General features: G+C 42.5%; 1 protein-coding gene and 1 pseudogene across 2 annotated transcripts in view; one reads left to right on the top strand and one right to left on the bottom strand.

The window, feature by feature from the left end:
• The window catches only part of PKD2L1 (polycystin 2 like 1, transient receptor potential cation channel), a 55,411-nt gene that overhangs the window by 19,560 nt on the left and 8,538 nt on the right, over positions 1-27,313 (top strand). Inside the window, 3 exon segments of the mRNA XM_082408206.1 lie at positions 3,161-3,440; positions 3,852-3,965; positions 26,790-26,917. Coding sequence (XP_082264332.1) covers positions 3,206-3,440; positions 3,852-3,965; positions 26,790-26,917 — 477 coding nt within the window. The 5' untranslated portion in view covers positions 3,161-3,205.
• Positions 3,961-11,635, bottom strand: LOC309636083 (ras-related protein R-Ras2 pseudogene; annotated as a pseudogene). The gene has a single exon. The product of its transcript is annotated as a ras-related protein R-Ras2 pseudogene (transcript).

Raw genomic sequence — 27,313 nt, 5'->3', positions numbered from 1 at the left:
TTAACCATGAACTGCTGGGTGTGAGTGGAATGCACCAGGATGGATGCAATGGTATGATCATTAAATTTGTTGTGTGCTTTATAGTGTACAGAGTTTATAAAGACATCTATATTCTATTTTAGTTTTAAAATAGTCCTTAAGGTCAACAAAGCTGGCCTTATTATCAACAATTTGCAGATAGGTAAAGAAAGTCTCAAAAGGGACTTGCCCAGAACCATCTGGTTTGTGTGTTGCTGAACAAAGAGTTAAACCCAGGAGTTCTGGTTTCAAGTTCAAGCCTCTTGGGTTTTGCTACAGGACTCCCCTGAAGTCAGCTGCCCTTTTTAACAGAGTGAAGTCAAGTGCCAATAGAAGCTGGAGGGCATGGAGAACTGCTGGCCATTAAATCCTTAGGAGATCCCACTTTATTACCACATTTACAACTTCTTGAGTAAGACTAAACCTCCTAGGAACACAGAACATCTTTCAAGAACATTTCTCAAGCTCTGTTGCATAACCTGTGCCCCCTGGGGGCATTATAGGTTGATCCTTACTTGGGGAGTGCTCAAGACTGAGCAGGGAAGCGCAGTGTTGGCCAGGTAGGTGATCGTGACAGGACACACACTGCTGGCCTTAAGCTCCCAGTGATACCGAGCAGTGCCCTGTGGGGCTCCTGGGCACAAAGCCTTTCTGTGTCCCCCATTTCTTTGATTACAGGATATAGTCTTCATTCAGCCTCCTTGACCTTCCCCGAGTTCCAATGGGCAGATTCAAGCAGTTACTAATTAGGGAAGGGAGGGGATGAGAGACCAGGGAGAAACAAACAGTCAAGAGAAACAGTAGTGCAGCCTTGGGGCAAGGTCCTGGTTCCCCATCAACGATACACACAACAATATCTTTGAGCTGTTTTGCAGATACTGAAACCCACTCCAGGTGGGAGAAGTTAATGATTAATGATGGTATGCTGCCCACAGGCATGTAGACCCCAGACCAGTTGGAACCTGGAGGTTGATGATGCTGACTCCTACTTATCTCACCACCAACCCATCAGAAGAATGTCCACAAGCTGAGCACGGCCTCTTTGAACCATTACTGTAAAACTTCTCACTCTCCTCTCCAAGAGGGACACATAGTTTTCAAGGGCAGGAGCACACTGTGTCCCCCTTTGCCTGGCAAAGCAATAAAGCTGTCCTTTTCTACTTCACCCAGAACTCTAAGATTTGATTTGGCACCAGTGTACAGAGAAGCTGAGCTTTCAGCATCATCAGGGGTCTGGGACCTGTCACGTGATGAACCTCCTTGGGTCCATCCAAACACCTGCTATTCACAAGCCTCCCTTAGGATACAAAATTACCACAAAGGAATCAGAAACCATCTCCAGTTCCTTTCCCCACTTCTCTGGACTATACTGCTAGCTTCCTGTTCATCACCTCTGTCCCAGAGTTCATTTTTGCAAGCCAGGGGTCCTTTTGCAATTGTTTGAAAAGCATGTGGGTGAGAGGTAGCAGCTCCCTTTCCTTCACTATCAGATGATTTCAGACAAAATGAGCAGTACAGGCCCAGTCCCTGATCCTTTGTCTTCCCAAAGAAAACAAACACCTTGGAATGTATGTCCCGATAACCAAAAAAACGGAAAGATGGGAACTCCTCCATCTAGGAAAGCTCACAGAGTGGCCTTAACTCCAGCCCAGACAGAGAGTTAATTCCCTTCGTAATATCTGGGCCTGAGGCAGGAGCTCCAGGCAGCAGACCCAGGGGTAGGACAGCCGCTATCTCAGATGCTGAGGTACATTTATTTATCAAGGAGCTGAGCCCAGCCCTGGGTTGTCTGGGATCAGGATCTCTTTATGGGGACACTTAAGACTGGTGGCTTCCACCAGGCTGATGTTGTACTGAGCACAAAGGTGGGCTTCAGGCCACCGCATCAGTAGAGTAGCCCAGATGGGGAACCAGGAGCTGGAGAGAGGGCAGCTCCCACTCCAGCCATCAGGGAGGACGTAACCACCTGCCCTTGTGGGACCAGCCGCATACTGAGCCTGTAGACGAACGAGCCAGGGCATGTGATCAGAGGCTGGATCTGGGCACAGGCAAGGATGTGCTCAAGGGTCCTTGCCAGGGTTTTGATTCAGAAACCAAGACTGGATAAAAAGCGGATCAGCCTGGATACCTCTTCTATGAGCATTTTGTGCTCCTGCTTTGAGTTCTAGGTCCAGTACTAAGCAGAGCCACAAGATAAGATTCTCAGCTGAGCTGGGTCCAGATATACCTTCCCCTTAAGGAGTCCCAGGTCACACAGTCCTTGCCCTTTGCTCTCTGATCCATCTTCCCAGTCAGTGCTTAGCCTTTTCCCTAGGCTGAGCCCTACACCTTCAAAGAAGACCTTTCTAGCAGCATAGCTCACCCATAAGCTACAAGAGGGCAGACCTCGGAAAAAAGGATACAGATAATCTGGAACTCTGCAGGCTTTTCCCCTCCTCATCAGTGGCCAGAGAACCTGTCCCTTAAGTATCTGAAGCAGGGGGTCCTCCTGCCACTATACTTGTCCCCCAGCTTCGGGGGTGGAATGAGGTAGGAGAGGGGCAGCTCCAGGTGAGAGAGTAAAAGAGCCTCAGACACCGTTGGCTGAGCCTGGGAGGGAGGCAACACTTTTCAGTCTCCTGTGCCTGCCCTTGGTCCCCACCCCAATCCATGGCGGCCCTTTCAGGAGCTTTTAGTGGACATGAACTCAGACCTGCTGTGGAGTCCGCCAGCCTCCCACTCCTCCCAGCCCCACCCATTGCTCTTTCATCACCTCTTCTGTCTGACTCAGGACCATCCCTCCCAGGCCCCATCTGCAGGCAGCCCTCCTCTCCCCACAGCATTCACCTCTCTCACCCCTCCTTCCTTCCAGCCCCAGTCTCCACAACCTCCTATTCCCCATCAAGCCCCTGGCTCCCAGTTCCCTCCCACTCCCTTTCTTCTTGGCCCCGGCACTTGCAGCAAGACAGGGGCAGAGCCCCTGATAGGATTGATGGTCATTCCCCACCCTTCTTCTCCTCTGCTCCCTCCCCTGAACAGGCACCGCTTTCCCCCTACAAAAGGCAGGAGACAGAGGCTGTGTGAGACCAGCTGCTCTCACGCACCCTTTCCTTTGCCCTCTGCTGGCTAGGCTGGGCTGTGTCTTTGTTCTCTCTTTCTCCAGGTGAGAGTGGGTACCTGAGGTGCCAGGTCTCCTGCCTCATTCCCCATGAATGCTGTGCAATGTCCCAAGGGGCAGGAGCTACAAAAGCTGGGGAGCGGAGCCTGGGACAACCCCGCCTACAGTGGCGCCCCCTCCCCGCATGGGACACTGAGGATCTGTACCGTCTCCAGTGTGGTGCCTCCTCAACCCCAACCCAAGAAGCCTGAAGATGGACCCCAGGAGAAGGCACACAAGACCTTGGTGTCCAGTTGCTGCCTTCAGATCTGTCGTGGCATCAGAGGTACCTGTGGGGGAGAGTTCTCCTGAGATACTGGAGTCAGGAGAAGGGGTCCACAGAAGCTGTTGGAAGGGAATACAGTCTGAAGAAGAGGTGGAATCTCAGTGTGTCTTTGAGGTTTGTGAATGGTCTGTGTTAGAGCTGAATGCCCCAGAGTACAGAGGCTAGTCTAGTGGTCTCCCAGAGGGAAAGCCTGGCATAGTCATCTCTTGGGGACCCAGAAGAGTATGAGGGAGCTAGTTTGAGGGAAGACATGGATGTGATGATGCCTTAGACTGCCCCACCTGGGATAAGGTGACAGGTAAAAGGGCTGGCGTGGAAATGAGAATAAAGTCCAGGGACTGAAATGTAGGGTAACTGGAAGCAACCCTGCTGCTGGGAATCCTGGGCATCTTTCCGATGTCCCTCCCTTAGGACTTTGGGGAACAACCTTGACTGAGAACACAGCTGAGAACCGGGAACTTTATGTCAAGACCACCCTGCGGGAGCTTTTGGTGTACGTCGTGTTCCTGGTGGACATCTGTTTCTGTGAGTAACATCTGTCTCTGTGTACATCTGTGTGTGAGAACATCTATGTGTACAACAACTGGGCACACACCTCTGTGGGCCACATCTGTGGGTACAGCCTCCATCTGTATGAGCAGGCTGTGCCCTGGGATCTCTATATCAATAATAACATTCTATTTTATACCTTTTCAGCTTAAGATTTTTTAATTAAAAAGAACTTGTCACTGAGTTCAGGAGAAAAAGGCAGACTATTGGAAAACTTTTAATACAGGTTACTTTGTCAAGTGTTACAAGGGGAATCCACTTTTTAAGTTCAAGTTCCTGATATCTACTTAACAGCCACTGTTTTCTATTAGCAGGTGGAAGTTTTTACCCTTCTGTAAAGAGTGGAAGACACGCCTTTCTTTTATTTATTTATTTATTTATTTATTTATTTATTTATTTGGTTGCACCAGGTTTTAGTTGTGGCACGCAGGCTCCTTAGTTGCAACTCCCGAGCTCCTCAGTTGTGGCATGTGAACTCTTAGCCATGGCATGCATGTGGGATCTAGTTCCCTGACCAGGGATCGAACCCGGACCCCCTGCACTGGGAATGTGGACTCTTATCCACTGTGCCACCAGGGAAGTCCCAAGACACTCCTTTCTGTTCAGAAAAAATAGTTTGGTGGGTTTCACAGAGTTATTATACTAGGTCTGATCCACATTTCTTTGGAGGCAGAAGGAAAAAGATTCAGCAGGCCTTAGAGCGCAGATCCCTAATAAAAGGATTAAAGATGCAAATGGTGTGGTAGTCGGTGCAGCTAAGGTTCTCCCATGTGAAAGAGCACCATGCCACAGGCTTTGAGGGAAGCTTTTCTGAAGATCTGTCTATAGATATAAGCTGGGAAGGTTTGGTCTCTAAGTTGAGAGAAGCAAGCGAATAGATCGGTGAACCATGGAAGAATAGAGTCAAAGAATTGGAGATAATAATAAAGGTGGACCAAAGAGATGCTATAAGGCCTACAGATAAACATGCTTTGCTTATCTATTAATTGCTTCTTTAAATTTTTGCACAAGTGAATTTTGGCTAGTTTCATAGAGTTGTGTGTGTATGCGTGTGTTGATTGAAGTTGCAGCTTGGACCTTACAACTAAGGTGCCTCCATTACTAGGTGGTTTTATACCCCACAGAAGCCTGTGTTCTTTTTAGGATGCATGAATCGTTTGCAAGTAGAATCTGAAGGTCTGATTATATAAGTTTTGGTTAAAAATTTCATCATCTTTGTGAGCTATCCACATGTGTATGAGCCCTCTAGGAAAGCTGAACACTTGTTTTGGTTGTACTCTGTTGGGACTCACTCTGTGGGGATAGACAGGACAGTTCTGCGTGTTTACCACAGGCCATCAGCATGGAGTGAAAGGAGGCAGAGCATGTGGGGAACAACAGTCAAACCAGTGTACATTTTGTGGGGCCCATTTGACTCCTTTCAGCAATGACTCTCAGAAATTCATTTGTTGACATATTTACTTTTTGTCTCAACCATCTGCTAGGAAGGAGTGTTTCTCTCCTTTTTCAGATCCTGTGACAGCAGCTGTAACCTGCAGGCAGAGCCTTTCTCTATAAATGACTCGAATATCTCCATTTCCAGGTTAGCCTTTGGAGCAAGATTGGGAGGTTTCTAGCTCCCCAGAGTTAGAGTGAACCATTCTGGCTTCAGGGTGGGAAGCTTAAGTTCTGGGAGCCCAGAAGTCCTATCCACTTGTGTTCTCTACTTTTTGAGATCTCAATGCACTGACAAATACTAGATGGTCTGTAGCTTGCCAAAGTCTGAGTCGTGGACTCAGTCCAATAATTACAGAATCCTTGAGTGGCCAGGAGCTTTAGAGGTCATCTAGTTCAAGGATGCAGAAATCCTTTCTCCAATATCCCTCCTGCGGTGCTCTGTCAGGTGACCAAGCAGCCCCATCGTGGGAACATCCATGGGAGTTTCACTCTTTCATGGGGCAGCTCTTCTACTGTTGGGAAGCCCTATTTCCTTTCATCCACTGAGCTCCCCTTTCTGTGCCAGACATTGGACTGAGATATACAGAGATGACTGATCCTTGAGCCTTTCAGGGGCTCATCTTCTCCTTTTGAGAACTTCCTTCTATTGAGCCATCTACTTCCCTGTTACTCTCCGAAGTGACAACCCTTCAACTGTGACTGAATATGGCTATCATGTTTCTCCTTGGTAATATGTTCCCTGGATTAGTTACCTTCTAGTTTCTCACTAAACCAGTCATTATAATATGGTTTCCAGAAGTGGTATTATGCAGAAATTGAAGGCATGGGCTCTGAATTTACACAGACTTGGGTTCAAACACCAGGTTCTACCATTTACCAGGTGAGGGACCTTGAGTAAGTTGCTTAACTTCTCTGAGTTTCAGTTTTCTCATCTGTACCTACCCAATCCAATAGGATTATTACATAAGGTACATGAGGCAATATCCATGAAGTCATTACCTCAGTGCCTAGCATATAGTAAAAAATATTCCATAATGCTCACCATCCTGCTTGCCTGTCTCTAGGCCTGATCTATATGATGCCCAGTAATGGACAAAATACTCCATAGTCAGTCTGACCAGTTCAGAGTTCTGTGATGCTGTTACTTCAGTTGTATCCAGATTTGGGGAATATATGAGGACATGCAGAGGAAATAATTTCTAAACTAAAATCTGAAAAATGAGGAGAATTTAGCTCCCTGAAAGAGAGGTAAAGACAAGGGAAGTTTCTGGGGAGACAGAACAGCATGTGCCAAGCCCCAGAAGTGACAGAGGGCATGGTTTAGTAAGAGTGCATCAGTGTGGCTGGAGCAGAGAGTTTGAAGAACAAAGTAGTAAAAGATGACAAGGCTGGCCATTTAAGCAGGGGCGGGTCATGAAGGGTCTTATAAGGTACGATAAGGAATTGGGATGCTATCCTGAGGACCCTGTGGGGAGCCATTGAAGAGTTATAAGCACAAACTGCCAGCCCCCTCAAGAACATTCTTATGAAAGAGAATTTGGAGGCCTTCACATTCTGATGGTTCCTACAACACATAATAAAATACTACTAAAACTAGTTTCCTAGGCCCCATGCTCTCCCAGCCCCTTCCTTCCTTCAGGCTAATCTTCAGGCAACATTGAGCCTTGGACATGGTCTCAGGAGGGCTTCTTTGGTGCTCTCCAGGGTCCTGACCTCACCTGTCTGGCATCTCAGCTTCCTCAGCCTCCCTGAGCTCTGGCCACCTGCAACTAGACTATATATTCTCAGTGGGGATGATATAGCCCCCAAAGGGGTGGAAGTAGTTTCCTTCAGGGCAAAAAAAATCCCACTTAGATATTTCTATAGCTTTTTGGCTCTCCAAAGGGCTATAGTACATAAGCAAATGTAGAGAATATATGTGGTATTAACATACTTTTGCCTAGTTGTATCATATTGTACACTTCCACTTACAATTATATCATAGTTCCTCATGTTTGTAAGTTGTTTTTATATTTTCATTTTAATGACTACAGTCACACCACAATTAACTAAAGCATTTCTCTTGTTATTTCAATATTTGCCTAGAGTAGGTAAATATATCTATGCTTGCTGCTTTTTTTCACCACTTTTGTTGAATTATCTCCTTGGAATTTCCAGGGAGAGAAAATTACTACAAAGACAGGAATGTATTCTTGGTACTTGCTATGTGTTGTCATTTTGCCTCTGTAAGCAATCATATAAATTTATTATGTTGCTAGCACTGTAAGATCATACCAATTTTTGTCACAACTTCACTAACATTGGATATTCTTATTTATATTTTTTATTACTGAATAGGCATAACATAGTACAATTTACCTTAATTTATTGGTCTTTGGTTACTAGTGAGGATGGACAATTTTCTCATGTTTTAATATACTATGTGTATTTACTTTTGTGTAAATTGCATAAGAAGTATATTTGAAGACAGGCAAAGAAGAAGATTGGGGGTGAAGTTTGGCACATTAGACCTTAGGTGAGGGACCAACCATCAAAGGGCTTATTTCCAGGATGTGGGTTCCTGGGGCTGGAAAGAACAGTCACCTAAGTCAGGCATCACCTGCACAGCAGTTTGGCCTGGGATGGGCCCTAGTAAACTATAGTGGTCAGCCATACTGAACACATTTCTTCTCCCTTATGCTTTACTCTAGGAACTGGGTGGGTCTAGACACCAGGGCTATTTGGAGTCTCATCTGGCTAAAATAGATCTATCTTTTTAATGCAGGCATTGTGGGTGAACCATCGATCTTTTCATAATAACCATATCAGTCGTGCAGCCCTTTAAACCTTACAAAGAGCTTCCATACCTATTATCTCATTTGATCCTGACAGCGATCCTGTAAGGGATAGATATTATTATTTCCATTCGACAGATTAGGAAGCTGTTATTATTGTCATTATGAATAGTCCAGGAGTGATCAGTAATTCAGAACGGTCCCTGATGGGTGGAGTCAGTCCTATTACTGGGCAGAGAAAGTGCTGGAGAATGATCTTCCTGCCTCCACCCCTTCCCTCCCACTGTCATGCTGTTTCTTTAAGGGCTTCCAGCCTTTTGTCTTCTTGGTGTGATGGCTGTAGCCTTTTGTTGATGGAGGAAACATTGAAGGTCTTTGTGTGGAAACAATGGCTGTTTGTTTTAGGAGACAGTATTGTTATCTCAAAGGTGCACCTGGGACTGCCCCCACTCCCCCCCACAGGAGCGGCTCTGAGCCAAGACAAGGCTGGGTCTGGTCACCATGGAGCTGGGGAGGAGGGCAGAGACCCTTGGCCTTTGGCGACTTGTATCTACACACCAACTAACGTCAATTGGATGTTCTTTATCCGCTACTGGTTGTAAGGAAATGCCTGCCTCTGTTCACTCTGCTTTCTTGTAGAGAATTTTAAGGTTCTGTCCGTAGATTGGTGGAATCTTGCATTAACAGGAGGGGCTGAAGTAAGCTTGGAGATCAGGAAGAATATGTCTTTTTTTAAATTGAGGTACAATTGACATGTAACATTGTATTCGTTTTAGGTGTACAACATGATGATCTGATAGATTTACATATTGTGAAAGGATTACCGCAATAAGTTTACTTAACAATCATCACCACACATAGTTACAGTTTTTTTTCTTGTAATGAGAACTTTTAAGATCTACTCTCTTAGCAACTTTTCAAATATAGAATACAGTATTATTAACTATAGTCACCAGTCCTGTACCCCAGGATTTATTGATCTTATAACTGGAAATTTTTATGTTTTGACCACCTTCACCCATTTTGCCCATCTCCTGCATCTGGTAACCACCAATCTGTTCTCTGTATCTATCAGTTCAGGGGGATTTTTTGTTCTTGTTTTGTTTTTGTTTTTTGTTTTTTGGTGTTTGTTTGGTTTTCTTTGTTTTTTAAGATTCCACAAATAAGTGAGATCATACAATATCTCTCTCTCTTTCTCCACACACACACACACACACACACACACACACACGCATACACACACATCACCTTCTCCTTATCCACTCATCCATCAGTGGACACTCAGGTGGTTTCCATGTCTTGGCTATTGTAAATAATGCTGCAATAAACTTAGGGGTGCAGATATCTTTTTGTGTGTGTGTGATAACAGATCAATTTTAATTCTAGCACCTGAAGCTATTCAAGGGTATGCTTTAAAAACTTCATGGAACTGTTGTACACATTCAATAAAGTGACAACTGTGCAATACCACTTAGTATCTCAAAATCAGGAACATACTTTTGAATTGTTTAAACACAATCCACAGAATTAAAAACAAAATCAGACGTTATCCACAGTTATACTAATTGTCAATTAAAAGTTTTACCACTTACTACTTTATATAACAGTCAATATCTAGTAGGGGATATAGGAAGTGATTTCAGACTCTCATCCCATTGTACTCTATTGGGAAGGTTTCTTGAGTAGCTATGTGACTGGGCAAAGGTGGGTACAACCAGGACCAGAACAGCATGTAAGGCTCTACCACAGTTTCTGTAGTTTTGACTTTTTTTCCTTTGTCAGCTAAAAGTGCACAGTGAGAATTAAATACTTATCTTTACACATACACAAGGTATGCTGTGAAAGCATATTTGCTTACAAACATATAAAAATACTTGTTAACTGGTTTGATAAGAAAATAATGTATAAAAGTATATAGCAAAACATTAATCATCTCTGACCCTGGAAAGATCAATTCCATATTTTATATTACAAACAAAAACAGTTTTAGTTTTTTTGAACCCCTTATCCAGAAATACTTGAAAAGGAAGACAGACAGGAATTATTTATTTTTACTCTCAACATGGCTGTGAAAAGGGTTAAATTAAAAAACCAAGAACACTAAAATGACTAAGTCCAGAATGAGTCCAAATATTTGGCCACATAGAATATTATCTTTAGGAATAATATTAAAGGCTTTACACGCAGTTTTTAACCTATAAATACAATAGGCATTTTGGTATTTTGGCCACTGGAAAACAAAGGCTATAGCATCAGTAAAGGTCTGAGATGTCTCACTTTTGTGGATTCAATTCAGTGTATTTAAGGTTAACTAAAGTTGACATCAAAATTTTTAGAGATAGGCAAAAATTCACATTTAAAAAAAACTCCCTATGTTTCTATTTAGAGTAACAGTAGGCAATATGATTCCAGAAGTTAAAAGTTATTTCACAATCTGACTTCAGCTTGGCAAACAGCTTAGGTTCCAAAACTGGTTCATCCCTATTAAAAGTAAGTCCTTAAAAAAAGAATGTGTCTGTGTATATAGATATCCATTTTAAAGGAATCAGATAATCCTTGAAGCAACCTTAGTGTTTCCTTTAAATCTGTCTTGAATGACCATTGGATTAGCTTCATGGAAAGGATTAGCCAGCTTCTTGGTCTAAGGTTACCACGGTGATCATTTATCTAAGGCTAGAAAGGTACCAACGTGATGCAAACTGTAAGGAGAGAGGGAGAAGATGAGGGCTTTTCCTGGAAATTGGTAGCTAAAATTCAAGGGATTCTTAGAAAATGACCCAGTGGCAGCCTTTCTTGTCTTTTTCTTTCGTTGGTTCTGGTGAAGGAGGACGTTCCTGCTCTTGAAATTTCCTTATAACCTGGACAAGTTCATGGAAAGCTTTATCTATATTCATCCTAATCTTTGCTGACGCCTCCATATATGTTACCTTAAGCTACGGTGCTAACTGCTGTCCTTCTTCCTGCATTACCTGTCTCTGATGATCCAGATCTGCTTTATTATCAGCTAAAATCATTGGAAACTCATCACGATCCTTTACTCTGAGAATCTGTCTTTGAAACTTATAGATTTCTTCAAAACTGCCTCTATCTGTGACTGAAAAGACCAACAGGAAACCCTCGCCAGTTCTCACATACTGTTCTTTCATAGCTCCAAACTCCTCTTGTCCCGCTTTATCCAGAATATCTAGCCGGGCTGCCCGGTCACCCATCACACACTGCTTTGGGTAGGAATCCTCCACGGTTGGATCATAATCCGTTACAAAATAAGACTGGATGAACTGGTTGGTGAGCGCCGACTTGCCCACGCCACCCCCGCCGACCACCACGAGCCGGTACTTCTTTTGGCCGGAGCCGTCCCGCCAGCCGGCGGAGGCCATGGGGACGCCGCCCGCCCTCGGCCCGGCTCCGGGGACCTGTGCGGCCGGCGTGCTGCGGGCGAGCGGCCGGGCGGGGCTCCCGGGGGCCGGGAGCTGCTGGAGGGCCGGTCCGGGCGGCAGCGCGGCGCCCGGGCTGACCGGGTCCCGACCGAGACGCGGAGAAGCGAGGTGACCGCAGCGGCGAGGGGCTGCAGCGGTCGGGGGCCTCACTCCTGCGCACGTCTTCGCAGTGCCTGCCGAACGCAGCCTCCAGCCCCCGCTGCAAATGGCCCTCTCAGCAGATATCTTTTTGAGATAGTGATTTCATTTCCTTTGAATAAATACCTAGGAGTAGAATTACTGGATCATATGGTAGTCCTATTTTTAATTTTTTGAGAAACCATCATAGAATATGTCTTTCTTGACTGAGCATACCTAGAATTAACAAAGAAAGGAACAGAAAGATGTTGGATGTTCAGGAAATGTCTGTGGGTGAGCCCCTAACCCCCATGTGGCTGTAATGATGGCAGAAGATAATTGGTCACATAATATCATAACATTAGTGAAGGCACAGTGGTGACGGAGAGAGCATGGGACCTGGAATAAGGTGACTTGCTTCAAATGATGGTACAACCAGTTACTAGACACGTGCCTTTGACAAGATGTAGGTCAAGATACTTAAATCTCTGGAGGCCTTGATTTCCTTGTATTTCTTTTCTTTTCTTTGTTTTTTGCACGGCTTGTGGGATCTTAGTTCCCTGACCAGGGATCGAACCCGTGACCCCTGCAGTGGAAGCATGGAGTCTTAACCACTGGACCGCCAGGGAAGTCCCCCTTTTTAAAAAAATTTTTATTGGGGTATAGTTAATTTGCAATGTTGTGTTATCCTTGTATTTCAAATGAGGATAATGTCTGCCTTTGTGAGACTGATGGAAAACAAATAAGGTACTTATTACAGTGCCTGGCATATAGTGGGCTTTCAATAAATATCAGTTGTCATTCCACATCATTTCCATAAATTTGGAAAATATTGAAATGTAAAGTTTAACCCACCGGAAGCCCAAGGTCTGTTTGAAAACACCAGGATAATGCTTAGCAAGGATCAGAAAGATTAGCCCTCTAGAAGGGGTTGCCAAGGATTAAGAATGGCCATGGGATGATGATTTCATGCCTCAGCACACTCAGTTACCCTTGGCCTATCCAGACCCAGAGAATTACAAAGTCCTTCTAGTACTAGGGTGAGGTGATCTGAGTCAGTTCAACTTAAACGATAGGGATTTAGGCCCTACCAGCAGGCTTTGACCTATATTTGCTATAGCAGAATTCCCTGGTGTCCCAGAATTTCCAGGGCATGGATCACTATTACAAGACCGGTGGGCCTGGACATATCCTGTTGTCCAATGCTGAGTGACAACTTGTCATTTAGTTTCCCCCATGTGGGACTGTCATTGGTCACTAGAAGTACAGTAGTACATTTAAGTGCTAGATCTTAGGATCAGGGAAAGGGTTTTTAAGAAGAACCCTCAAGAAGCAAAACAAAAACCATAAAGCAACAAGAGTAGCAATAGCATGAATAGAGGAAGTGAGACATCACTAAACTCAGATTTTTTAAATTCAAATTTATTTATTTATTCCATTTCTACAACTCTCTTCCTTTGCCACTAACCCTCTGGGTTCTTTCGCACCATGCTTCAGTCAAGCACAGAAGTGCAGGCAGCACTAGCTGATGAAATCTGGGCCACCACCAGTGTAAGTGGCCAGAGAAAGGACACGTAGCACGTACTCATAAGGCACAAGTCTGAGTGCTGACTCTGCCTCTCGCCAGCTGAATGATCCTGAGCTATTCATATAAACTCTGAACTTCATGATTCATAGGAAACCACTCATGGGTAAGGTGGAACAATCAGGCCATGGCTGACCGGCTATAGCAAGATATTGCATGGAAAAGCTCTTTGAAAACTATGCAATGTGGTACACAGGTAAGGGATTATAATAATATTGATAATGATCTCTTTACACTATGGAGTGGTGGCAGCAGGAAGTCTAGGGTTTTAAGTTCAGGCAGATTCTCAGGTCTGGGTGGAGGTGCTAGTCACAGAAATGAGGCATAGGGCAGTGGTTCTCAAAGGTGAGCAGATTATTTCACAGCATGAAGGAAAAGGACAGGTGAGACAATGAGAGCTTGGGTATTCATACATTCATACGTTCAAACATTTATGAAGTCCTACTATGTGTCAGGCCCTAGGCCAACTGTTAAAGGGTTTGAAATAGAGAGACTCATCCTCTGCCTTCAAGGAGCAAAGGAGGTGGACATGTAAACCAACAGTGACCTGTGGTGTGATGAATGTAATGGTGAAGGAGTGCTCTGGACCATGGCAAGATGTGAGGGGCAAAATGGTCAGAGAGACCTGGGAACTGTTGCAGGTCCCAGAGGCAGGCAACCATTCACATCCGAGGAGGCCCAGGGTCAATGCCAGGGAAGCCTAAAGTCATTGCCGTTTGCTTGCTTGTTTGTTTTAACAACTCTGGCTTTCAGCCTGGAGGAGGCAGGAGTCGAAGGAGGCAGCAAGAGCCAGCTAAGACCTCAGACTATGGAAATGCAAGAGCTTTGCTGAGTCTGGAAGGGCAAGTATGAGAGGAAAATGTAATTTTAACTAATGCGTAGTCCTTGTTTTAAAAAGTCCAATAGGGCCACTGTTATTAACCACTATTAATAGCTTGATGTATATCATTTCAGCCATTTTCTAGGCACATGTAAATATACATAAATTTTAGATAAGAGGCTTTGGTTGGTTTACACTAGAAGGCGGTCTGTGTAAACAGAGATGAAATGTCCCCCGAAGGTGGGAAATGTAGGAGGCTTTCCCAAGGTGTTGATGGCTGATGGCAATAATCTCAGTGTAGGAGGATCTCTTGATGTACTTCGTAGAAACTAACACACTTCAAAATATCTTCCAGGAACTGCCAGCTTGCAGTGAAGGCAGGAATCAGGGACAGTGCTTCTTGCTGGGTACTTCTGTATCCTGGACTGACTCTCCCAGCATCTCTTTTTTTCTCTCTCGTCTCTTTCCCCAGCTCTGGTCCACTTTGCTTTCTTCTCACCTACCTCTGCCCACAGTATTTGACTCTTCTTTCCTTTTGACTTTTTTCTCTGGTCCACTGTCCGTTGCCTTTTCCCTGTCCTCCTGTCCCTGACACAGCTTCTTGAGATTTCTTTGAAAGGCTCTCTCTGATGGGAACTCCAGGGAAACATTGTTCACTTTTGGTTCTTGAGCCCCAGGGAAGGTGTGTTTTGTTTTGTTTTTTTAACTGAAGTTGATTTACAATGTTGTGTTAATTTCTGCTATACAGCAAAGTATTTCAGTTATGCATATATATATATATATACATTCTTTTTTAAAATTCTTTTTCATTATGGTTTATCATAGGATACTGAATATAGTTGTCTGTGCTATACAGTAGGACCTTGTTGTTTATCCATTCCATATATAATAGCTTACATCTGCTAACCCCAATCTCCCACTCCATCCTTCCCAAACCTCCTCCCCCTTGGCAACCACCAGTCTGTTCTCTATGTCTGTGAGTCTGTTTCTGTTTCCTAGATAGGTTCATTTGTGGCATATTTTAGATTCCACATATAAGTGATATCATATGGTATTTGTCTTTCTCTTTCTGACTTACTTCACTTAACGATAATCTCTAGGTCCATCCATATTGCTGCAAATGGCATTATTTCATTCTTTTTTATAGCTGAGTAATATTCTATTGTATATATATACCACATCTTTATCCATTCATCTGTTGGTGAATGTTGAGGTTGCTTCCATGTCTTGGCTATTGTGAATAATGCTGCTATGAACATAGGGGTGCGTGTATCTTTTTGGATTAGAGTTTTGTCTGGATATATGCCCAGGAGTGGGACTGCTGTATCATACGACAATTCTATTTTTAGTTTTTTGAGGAACCTCCATACTGTTTTCCATAGTGGTTGTGATCTTGGCGAGGCAGCAATGAGTGGTGGTGTGAAGCGAGATCTTAATTCCCTGCCCAGGAATTGAACCTGGGTAGCCTGGATGAAAACTAAGAAACCTAGCCACCACACTCCCTGGCTCTTGCCCCCAGTGAAAAATGCATTTCTCACAGAGGCAAAACTGTAAAAAACAGGTACAAAGTTTATTATTAGAGACATAGCACAACAACAAGTGGGAGAGCACACAGAGAAACAGTTTGTTTAGTTAAGATAGAAGCAAGGCAGAGATGCACACCTGGAGAGAAAGGGTGGGACATCCTCCCTAATGAGGAGGAGCACAGTAAAGAGGCGGTTAAGTCATTTATATAGGTCAGTTCTTCTGGGTCTTTGTTTACCTTTGGCCAATTATCTGGTTGCTTTTTCCACACCTGACCTGCCTTAGGAGCCTCCCCAGCATGCGTGCGCAACTTTCTTCCAAGATGGATTCCAGCCAGAGGCCGATGGGACGGCCTTAGCATCATGTATTACGGGGTGGTGCCCCCTCCTTTTTGACCCCCAAGGAGCCTTTCTGCACATGTGCAATGTTTCCCTTGCCCCAAGGATGGGAAATATATGACCTATTGATCTTTTAACAGGGTGTAGTCCCACTCTGTCCCTGCCATAAAAATGTCCAATGTCCGGTTATTTACCCTATTTCTGTTGCTGGTTTTTATGAGGTGCAGATCTCGAAATATAGACAGGAGTCCAGTCATAAGTATGTAGTCCTGGAGCCCATTTGTCTCTTGCTTCAGGAAATGTAAACAGGGAGCTAGTAATGAATGTCTGGCCTGGAGCCCATCTTCTTCTTACCCCAGGAAGTGTGAACAGGAGGCCAGTTGTAAATGTCTAGCCTGGAGCCCATCTATCTCCTGCCTCAGTTGTACCAACTTACATAGGAAAAGTTTGATAATGTGTTTCAAGGAGTTCACGCCCTTCAAAGCGATAATGACATGGTCTCTATTTAAATGATTTAAAAATCAATCCATATATTAATTACTTAAATATGTCTTCCCTTTCTATAGAGCAATTTGAGAGCCTCCTTTTGTGTACTGAGTGCGCATGCCCTGTAGTAAAGGAGATGATGCATTTATCTGCGTGTCTGAAGCTGTCTTCATACATTTTTCCTGGACTGCTTTTATTTTGCAATATCACATGAGCCAATCAATGATGGGCTATCCTTAACAGACCCTGTAACTCCAGAGAGAATCAATTCTTGGCATTGGATGAACATATGGTTTGGTCATGGTATTGATTATCCTACAATCTTCACGGAATCATTGATCCATGCAGCTTGGATTGCAAAATTACAGGTGAAATCCATGGCTTCTCTGCAGTGAAATCACTCATTACCAATTCTACTACCTTAGTCACCTTTCTGTAATCTTTTATAAGGACAATGTGTGAAATGGTGGCATCATAATTGGGGTAACCCCTATATATGTGGTTTAGGTATGTCTTGCCTGGTTTCCCGAGTTTCCTGGGTCCACATTTTCAAGGACTCTAGCCATGGCACCCTTTAACATCAAGGGTTCTTCTCTTAATGCTTCCTCAGTTTTAGTATTAAGTATCTCTTTGGTGTAGTTAGATATAGGCAGCAAAGTCTTTATTTTTTAAAAAAATTTATTTATTTTTGGCTGGGTGGGGTCTTCGTTGCTGCACGTGGGCTTTCTCTAGTTGTGGCGAGCGGGGGCTACTCTTTGTTGCAGTGCACGTGCTCCTCATTGCAGTGGCTTCTCTTGTTGCAGAGCATGGGCTCTAGGCTCGTGGGCTTCAGTGGTTGTGGCACATGGGGTCAGTAGTTGTGGCTCACGGGCTCTAAAGCGTAGGCTCAGTAGTTGTGGCGCACGGGCTTAGTTGCTCTGCGGCATGTGGGATCTTCCCGGACCAGGGATCGAAGCTGTGTCCCCTGCATTGGCAGGCAGATTCTTAACCACTGCGCCACCAGGGAAGTCCTAGGCAGCAAAGTCTTTAAACCTCAGGTCTATAGTACTCTCCATGGCCTTGGCGTTTTCCAAGATGATCAGTCTCTGGGAGAACTCAGGCAAAATCTTTCAAGGAAACACAGATAAGAGCAAGCACAGTCTTCCTCTGTAACCTTCTAGGAGAATATGTGTAGAACCACTTCTGACTCATCAGCCAGTAAAAAAAACCCATACTAAGACAGGTCTCTTATGTTATACCCCAGTTGGTATCTTCTCTTGAAACAGTGTGCCCTTCTTCTTAGAGACCAAAGCTATATATGTCTTATATATCTCTCCTGATATTGCTGAAGTTCATTCTATATCTTGAGGTTTTTGGACAAGAACTATGCTATTTGGGGGGCAGTATTTTTCTTTCCAGGATGGCCCTGAAGAAGACCATCCATCTTCCTCCGGGCCTTTGACCTCCTGGTTTAACTGCTGTCTTAATAAACGTGTCAAGTGGTTCTGAAACCATGTAACAGTTTACAATCCATCAGCTAAGGTTATATTAAATCTATAAGAATCAATTGCTTTTGCTCGCTCTTGCATCTGCACTAAGAAATTGAAAAGAACAGAGAAATTCCAGCAGCTAATCACAAGTGTATTCTTGTGGCCTGTTCCCTAGTCCAATCTCCAGTCATGTAGTATCTTATTTCAGTATTTCATCCCCTGAGATGATCTGTTACAAAATTGATTCAGCATGGACACATTTTTATAGGTCTTTCTTACCCCTGTCATAAGATCTCAGAGCTGTCAGAAATTTTAGGGGGATCACTAGTCAGTTCTTGGATTCGTTTTCCACTTCTCAGAATGATCACCTTCAGCCTGATTGAATTCCTTCAAAAGCAACTCATAACCCTGTGGCCGGGAATCTGATATCCTACGAAAAAATGGGCCATGTGTAGTCATAGGTTCTCTAGAACTTTATTCCTCTCAACGTAAGTCCTAAAAGGCTTGATAATGCTTAGTTACCAAGGCAGCTGTGAGTGATATAGTTCTCTCAGCTGTATTCTCTTAGATACAGTGATGTGAAATCCTTCAGTGAACACTCTGAGGACTTAACCCTTCCCTCATTTCCAGGTCTCAACTTTCTTCTGCCTACTCTCCATCTTAAGAACCATAAGGTATTTGGAATCCAACTTTGGATGATCCAATAGCATTAATCAGAATGTGTGGGTGGAATGGCAAGCAAAGAAGAGCGTGAAGGGAGGAATTGCCCAAGAAGAAGAACAACAAAAAATTTCTTTTTTAAAAAAACTTTTTCATTTTGTATTTATTTGTTTATTTATTTACTTATTTATTTATTTATTATTTATTTATTTATTTATTTTGGCTGCACTGGGTCTTAGTTGCGGGATCTTCACTGCGGCATGCAGGATCTTAGTTGCGGCATGCATGCGGGATCTAATTCTCTGATCAGGGATCAAACCCGGCCCCCCTGCATCGGGAGTGTGGAGTCTTACCCACTGGACCACCAGGGAAGTCCTGACAACAAAAGAATTTCTTAATAGGCGACATCGTACTAAGAAAAGGAAAAATGTTCTGTGTATCCAGTAAATGATTTTAACCAAGAGGCCTGAGATTAGACTTGGCTTTTCTTAGGATAGGAATTTTGTGCTAACAGCTTGTTGACTTCAACTGTTCTTCCCTCTATGCTTATCCTAATTTTCTTAGAAAAGTTCCTTTTGCAAAGTACCCTTCTGATATGGATGTATTCATATGAATTACTTCAGTTGGGATGTTGGTTTAGCTGCAATAACAGTGGCTTAAGTAAGATAGAAGCTTGTTTCTCTGCCATGTAACAATCTGAGGTATAAGGAGCCCTGGACTAATGTGGGGCTCCACAGTCATGTGGGGCCTAGGCTCATTCTACCTTATTGCTTTGCCATCCTCAACATATGGCATCTGTCTCATGTTCCAGCTCCTGCTCTTAAGTCCATGCTCTAGCCAACAGGAAGTAGGAAAATAGAAAGGGAAAGCATTTTCCTTCCTTTTAAGGACATAAGTCAGAGATGTACATGGGAACATATCACTCCACTTGTATTCCATTGTCCAAAATTTATTCAAATGGTCACTATACCTAGCTGCAAGGGAAGCTGGATAATGTGGTGTTCAGTTGGGCAGCCATGTGCCCCTAGATAAAATTATATTATTATGCAAGAAGGAGAGGAAAGCTACTGGGGAATAACTAGCAGTCTGTGCCAGGTAGGGGGAGAATAAATCGTGTCCATAGTTTGGCATGGGAGCAGCAACAGCTAATGGAACCTGGAGAAATCAAGGAACTCATAACCTCCCTGACATAAATCATAATGGAAGCTGATGAGATCTGGTTCTTTTCCATCAGGAGTGAGTATTAAAGTGTTTAGCTAAGCTATTGTGAAACTATCATCAGAAGCTGTTGGGGAGGCATTAAGAAGGGTGAGTTTCAGGGCATTGTATTTTATTTCACAAGATAGTAGACTCACCCTGTAGGGATAATCATACACCTTATTTCCCTCCAAATTATTTACATGACCAAAGCCAAATGGGATGCAGTGTCCTAATAAATAGGTAAAGATATTTCAGAGAGCTTCTCAGCAAGCCAGGTGATAAGAGAGGCTCAGGAAAAGGCCATTAGAGGACCTGTTGGTTAAATATATAGAATTGGTAAAGCCCAAGGAACTTCCAACTCTTCAACAGTTGGAGGACTGATATCACAGTGGAAGTTCTATCCACATAATGACTGCCAGGGCTGGGATTGGGGTGAAAGAGACCTCCATTTTTCTAGAGAAGCATCCTCAATGCTTTTCCTCAGAGCTAGCCAGCTTAGGAAAGAGCAGTTGGCTTTTGCGTGTCAAACACTTGAAGGCACAGAGTTTCCAACAGAGGAGTAGTGTAGACACACAAAGGAATTATACACTTGCTGGCAGAAGCACCCCAGCTCTTCAAGGTTCTTTGTCAATTAGTTGAGAGAAGGCATCTCGTTTCTGCTCAGAAAGAGTGCTGTTAGAAACGGATGGCTATGTTCCCTTAAATAGTAATTAGGGACAGGGAAGGAGCTCAGTAACTTGATGATAACCTGTATGGCAATCACCTGGGAAAGGAGAGGCACAAAGCAACTGCTGACTTCTTATTGCTCTGAGCTGGGAAGGTCTTCCAGCAATTCAAAAAAGAGGACAAGAATATTTGGTCTCTACTGTAAACATTGGAATGGATAAAATCAAGTTATTATTCAAGCTCACGATGATGATGATTGATAATAATTATTACACTCACACTTATTTAATTACAATATACTTATGCCCCACCTATGTCCAAAAGGAATCTGAGCCACTTACATTAAAAAGCACAGATACAGGGACCCAGTGGTTAAGACTCTGCGCTCCCAATTCAGGGCCTGGTCAGGGAACTAGATCCCGCATGCCATGACTGAAAAAAAAAAAAGATCCCGCATGCCGCAGCTAAGACCCGGCGCAGCCAAATATATATATATATAAATATATATATATATATATATGTTTTTAAAACACAGATACAATAAAATATAACCCTTTAGAATTGTAATAAAAAGACTTAACAAAAGATGTGGGAAGAGATAGGGGAGGAAGATAACTTAAGATAAACAAATGCACTGCAAGTGAGAACAAAGCCTGAGGTTCCTGGAAACCAAAGCAAAGAAGAAAACGCAAATAGATTGAGTAGTTCTCACTGTGAGTAAGAAAGAGCACACCAGTTAATAAGAAGATGCTAACTCTGGGAAGAATTGGCTTTGTTGGGTTTTATGTAAGAAACAGGGAATATCATAATGGATAAAAGCAATGTTAAAGATTGGAGCTACTTTTCTTTTGACTGTTTTTTATATCTGCCTCCCTTAAAATCTGTATAATATCCTTACTCTATAAAGGCAATTTTTAGGAGTAGGGATATATATTTACATACATATATATATTTATGTATCTCTATACATACATATATGTGTGCATATATGTACATTATAGATATTTATAAACACACATATGAATGTTTGTGTGTATAAATTTCATGATATTCTAGAAACGTGACTTTACCCAAAAATATAGTTCAGAAAGCTTTGAGAAATAAATGGTAGGCATGTTCCTAGAATATCATCATCAGTTGACCTAGTCAGCAAGCCCTCTTCAATATAGGGTAATAATGTATTTTAATTAATGTAGACTTTGTCACAGATGTGCTAAAGTCATCCACAGCCCTCTAGAGACGTTCAGACAGTAGCAGAAGCTTTTCTAGCTCCATTTTCCTCAGAAATAATACAATCTTTTTGAAAATGTCATGGTTTTCCTATAAGTAAGGAATATGTCACAATAAAATAAAATCCAGTGAAAACAGATGAATGGAATTTTTTGTCTAGGTAATGAAAGTCCAAAGGAGGGCAGGGTTCAGGGCTGATCAATCCAGTGGCTTAAGGACATCATCAAAGACACCTATTTCTGTTATTCAGTTCTGTCAGCTGCACAATCAGTTTCATGCTAAGTCTGGATCATCTGGGGCTTTCTTATTCGTATCTAGTAAGAGACAGTAGGTCCCAAAATGTTCCAGAAATCTCTCTTCATGAGCCCTTGATCTCAAATGGATTACATGCCCATCGCTGAACTGATAATGGTACCAAGGGTGGGGTATTTGTGGATTAGCTTAGCCCTGAGCTCCCTGTCCAAGTCCTAGAGCCAGCTGTGGATTCAGCACCCGGCAACATATGTGAGATGATTAGTAGAGGTGTGATACCTCAAATAAAATCATGGTATGAACCAAGAGAGGGTCTTAGGAAGTAGTCACAAAGCCCAGTATAGCATCCAGCACCTGGAAATTTCATCCTGTGACTTGAAAACAAATAGGTGGAAAGATTTTTAAAATGATTTTATTATTTTTATGTTCTATTATTATAGCATTAATTGAACTCCATGGGAATGAAGAGAAATAAAATCTGCCTATTATACTGTTCATTAAAAAGTCCAATTTTCCTTTAAGGTTTTATATATTTAATATTTTTAAAATATTTAAATGTAATGATAGCAGTGAAACAATTTTGCATTCTGCTTTTATTACCATTTCAATGGCTGTATCATACTCCATTAAGTGGCTCAGTGATATAATTTATTTATAATTATTTATAATTTATTGCCTCTCTGTAGGCCATTTAGGTTGCTTGTAATTTTTTGATATTGTAAATAACCCAGGTAACATTTTTATGCCTGTGATTTTTTTCCTTCTTTGAGACTCATCTATGTCAGAATATGATTCTTCATACAGATTTATATACATTTATTCATTTATACCAGAATGAAGAAATTTGAAGCTTCTTTTTGTTTTTTAATTAATTTATTATTATATTTTTGGCTGCGTTGGGTCTTTGCTGTGCGTGGGCTTTCTCTAGTTGCGGTGAGCGGTGTGCGGGCTTCTCATTGCAGTGGCTTCTCTTGTTGCGGAGCACGGGCTCTAGGTGCACAGGCTTCAGTAGTTGTGGCATGCGGGCTCAGTAGTTGTGGCGCACGGGCTTAGTTGCTCCGTGGCATGTGGGATCTTTGCTCTGCGTCATGTGGGATCTTCCTGGACCAGGGATCGAACCTGTGTCCCCTGCATTGGCAGACGGATTCCTAACCACAGCACCACCAGGGAAGTCCCTGAAGCTTCTTTTAAGATGCTGATCTTTTGAGTTTACCAACTGCTTTCATAATTTGCCTCCTGACTCAGATATTGAACTCTTCAAATAGTTTTCTTATAAGGACACCTTATAAACGTGCACAATCCTAACCATTTGGATTGACCTTTGGAAGGAGAGTCAGGTCCCTAATCAGAAGGATTTTGAGTAGTAGAGTGATATGTTAGTATAATGTAGAGCAGTGGCTAAATTCAGGGTCTTTGGAGAGAATCAGACCTGAGTTTGAATTCAAGCCTACCTGCTTGCTATCTGATCTTTGGACAAGTTATTTAATAACATTTTGGATTTCAGTTATCTGCATAAAATACAGATAGTTCCTACTTTATGAGGGTTTTTTCCAGGATTATCGGAGTCAATGTATTCAAAGCCTGGTGAATAATAAGTGTCAGTAGTGGTGATTATCGTTATTATTCAGCAACTGTGAATTTGATCTGAAGCCAAGGTTAAAAGGCATGATATAGTGTATAGGAGAATTTAGTTTCTGTCTAAGAGAAAAAAAATCAGATTCTCTGTAGTGGATGGCCACCTGGTCTCTGAATCCCTTTCATAGCATTCTCATGCAGTCATTGTGCAGTGTCTGAAAATTTCCTGGAACGAGGCCCTCACTACACCTAAAAGGTGTTAAAGTACTGACATACTGACATTTGATATACTGACACAAATTCTGATTCCTCCCTGTTCCTTCCCTTTCTCTGGCCTCGTGTTACCTTTTGAAACACACAGAGCAATTCCACTCCTTCACTGGATCTTAAAGGAAGGATCCAGGAAGGCCAGCCACTGCCCATTGCAGGAACCCCTTCCACGTGATCCTCAGCAGATGGTCCTTTGCTGACACTCTCAGGGGCAGAATGATGTTTGTGAAGTGTGGTCCTTTTCTTAATAGGAAGCACTAATGGTTAGGAATCTCTGCCTTTTATGAAACTTAAGTTTTCCCTCCTGTAACTTCTACCTTTTGGATATAGTGCTGTCCTTAAAACAGAACAGAATTAGTTTACTATGGAGGCAAACAGATTTGCATTTGAATCCTGGCTCCCTTAGTTGTTTACCTTGAGAAAGTGACTTCAGCCCTCTGAGACTGGGAAATAATAGCACCTAATACATAGGGTTGTTGTAGGATTAAATGAAATAAGCATGTCAAGCACTTAACATAGGGCATATATTAGGTGTTCTGAGTATCAGTGGGCATTTGACTAGGTGAAACCATTTTTCTCAGAATACATAGTCTTTACTGTCTTGGATAATAATCAGTGATTTTATGCCTCCGTAAAGGGTTGACAATCTTTTCAGAGCAATACTGATTTTGAGTGGTAACTTATAATTGGAGAATTGGAGAGGAGAAAAAGATATAGCCGTGACTACCACCTAGTGGCCATCTAGAGGTATAACAATTTAATCAGCAATGTCTTTAGGAAAAGTTGAGCTCACTGACCATCAGTTCTAACTGCTGCGGACCCTCAGCAGACAGAAGTTTGATTTCCAACCCATTTTCCAGATCCAGAAGAGTTGAGTCTGAGTCCTACAGATACTAAGGATGGGAATCACAGATTTGATTTAGAGAGAAGTCAAGTCATTTCTTGGAATTAATAGAGTGGAATGCGGAAATGTGAAATAATGCTTTCTTTTTGCTGATTTCCTCCTGGAAACATATGATGTTGCTTGTGCCTAATCTGGGACCACTCACTGGCCTCTCTTTCCCCCAAGACTGTGGATGAAATTCAGTCCACACCAAAGCATTCCCTTTCCAGAAAGGGAATAAAATATGTTCCAAGATTTGAAAATAAAATTCTTAAAGGGAATTGCTCACAAGAAGCTGACAAATCCCACTTTATTTAATTTTTTGATTTAAAGTTTAATTAGTGAACTGAAAAGTTACAAGAGTAATACAAAGAGTTCTTACATATATTTCACCTAGATTTCCCAAATACGAATATTTTACCATGCTTGCTTTTCCTTTATCATTCTCTCTCTCTGCCCGCCTCTTTCTCTGCACACATACACACACACAACTGTTTGAGGGTAAACTGCAGACATAATGTCCTGTTATTCCTAAATACTTTAATGTGTATTTTGTAAAAACAAGGAAATGATCAAAGTCAGGAAATTATCGATGATCCAGTACTATCATCTAATGAACAGACCTTATTACAGTTTCACCAATTATTCCACTAATAGCCTTTACAGCAAAAGAAAAAAATTATGGTCCAGGATATAATCCAAACTAGATGCACATATTGCATTTAGTTTCCATGGTTCTTTAGTATTTTAGGACAATTTCTTTGTTTTTCATGACCTGGCTAAAAAAACTGAGTAACAATTCAAAATATTAACAAATTATAAAAATTTTTATAGAATTATAGAAATTTTAAAGAAAAGACAAGAATCCATGAGTTCATACTGATATACATACATGAATAAATTAATGAGGAAGAAGGAAAAGCTCTTCCTGAAGAGAATGCCAACTAATAAATGCAGAAGGAATGATGGAATGAGAAAATCACAGCTTGACAACCTTAATAGTAATAATTAGGCAAAAGTCGTCAAAGGATGCTAAAACTAGTAAGTGAAAGATTGATGAATAACAGGATATTTACATAGTTTCCAAGTATTTCCCCACAAAATATGTATTCATTACAAAGAGAAAAATAATAATTGTATATTGAAGAAAGCTGGATGATACCACCTTAACAAGGGATCAAAGTTAATATCACCAGTAATAATACAGTTAGACAATTTGTGCCTCCTGATATCATGCACTGAAAAGGACACAGTCTACTTCTTTGATATTCCTTGCCAAAAATGTATAATGTGAATTTAAACACAAGGAAATATCAAACAAATCTAAATTGAGGGGCAATCTATGAAGTAAATGGCTTATACTCTTCAAATTGTGCCTTTTAACCAGAAAACTTATAGCATCCCTTGACAGCCCTACTTCAGACTGGATGTGTATATTAGGGTGGTCAAGGGAGATCTAGTTCTTCAGGGCAAAGGCCAGGTTTTATTTTGATCTGGGGATGCTCTGAGTCCCTCTCTCAGGAGACAACTGTGCCCATCAGGATGCACCAGGGCCAGTGGTGCCATGCCTACCTCCTACTCCCGTGACTGCAGAGTTGCTGACTCCAAGGTCCAGGATCCCACATCTCCATTGTACGATATTTGACCAGGGCCTTGGCATACTCTAGAATTTGGAGGCATTTTCCCAAGGGCATTAATAGAGGACAAATAAAAGGAAGCACTACCTGATGCAGAAGGTAGAAATTTCTTGGCTCTGGGGAGTAAGAACTAGGAAGTTAAGCTGGTTCAGGAAGAGAAAAGTGAATATTCAGAATGACAATGTCAAGAGATAATTACTGAGTGGAGTTCAGTCTTTCTGAGGTGAGTTGGGAGGAGAGAAAGAGAGCTTATAACCACAACTCTTCCCTAAGGTATTCTCTGGTTTCCCCAATGCAACCGTCAGCCTCCTTAGCCAACTCTAGGGGATAGGTCCCATCCGGGTGGCATCTTTGGCCTCAGGGCAGAGGCTTTCCTGTACCCTCTGGATAATGGAGAAGGGAACAGTGTTCAAGACACAGCCTTTTGGGTTGGTTTATAGTGACCTATGGAATGACAAACTCCAGCGCCTATTACTACACCAAAGTGATGTCTGAGCTCTTCTTACATACCCCATCAGACACTGGAGTCTCCTTGCAGGCCATCAGCAGCATGGCGGACTTCTGGGATGTGAGTATGAGATCTCTTCTATCCCTCCCCTCTTCTTCTCAATGGCCTAAAGCCTGAGGCCACAGGCCAGGGTTCAGGGATGTCAGACAGTGGATAAGGCCATATCTAGAGACCAGGTCATTCCAGAATCAGGCTGAGTCAAAGGATGAATTAAAGGCATGAATTAAAGCGTCAGACTAGACAGAGTTCAGGTAGTGATAGGTTAGAAATCAGGATGATAATCAGAGATTTAAGTCAATACTTAAACTAGTATTGAGAATCAGAGGTAAGGCAGAACTTCAAAATGTATTTTAAATAAAGAATAAGGCCACACCAGGCTAAGATCTGGCCAAGGTTCATGGGTCAGATCTGGCCAAGGTTCAAGGTTCATGGCCAAGGTTCATGGGTCAAGAGTCC

This window comes from Balaenoptera borealis (assembly GCF_965194805.1).
Source record: "Balaenoptera borealis genome assembly, chromosome: 10".
In the NCBI taxonomy this organism is placed as follows: Eukaryota; Metazoa; Chordata; class Mammalia; order Artiodactyla; family Balaenopteridae; genus Balaenoptera; species Balaenoptera borealis.
This window is presented reverse-complemented; position numbering and strand designations above follow the sequence as displayed.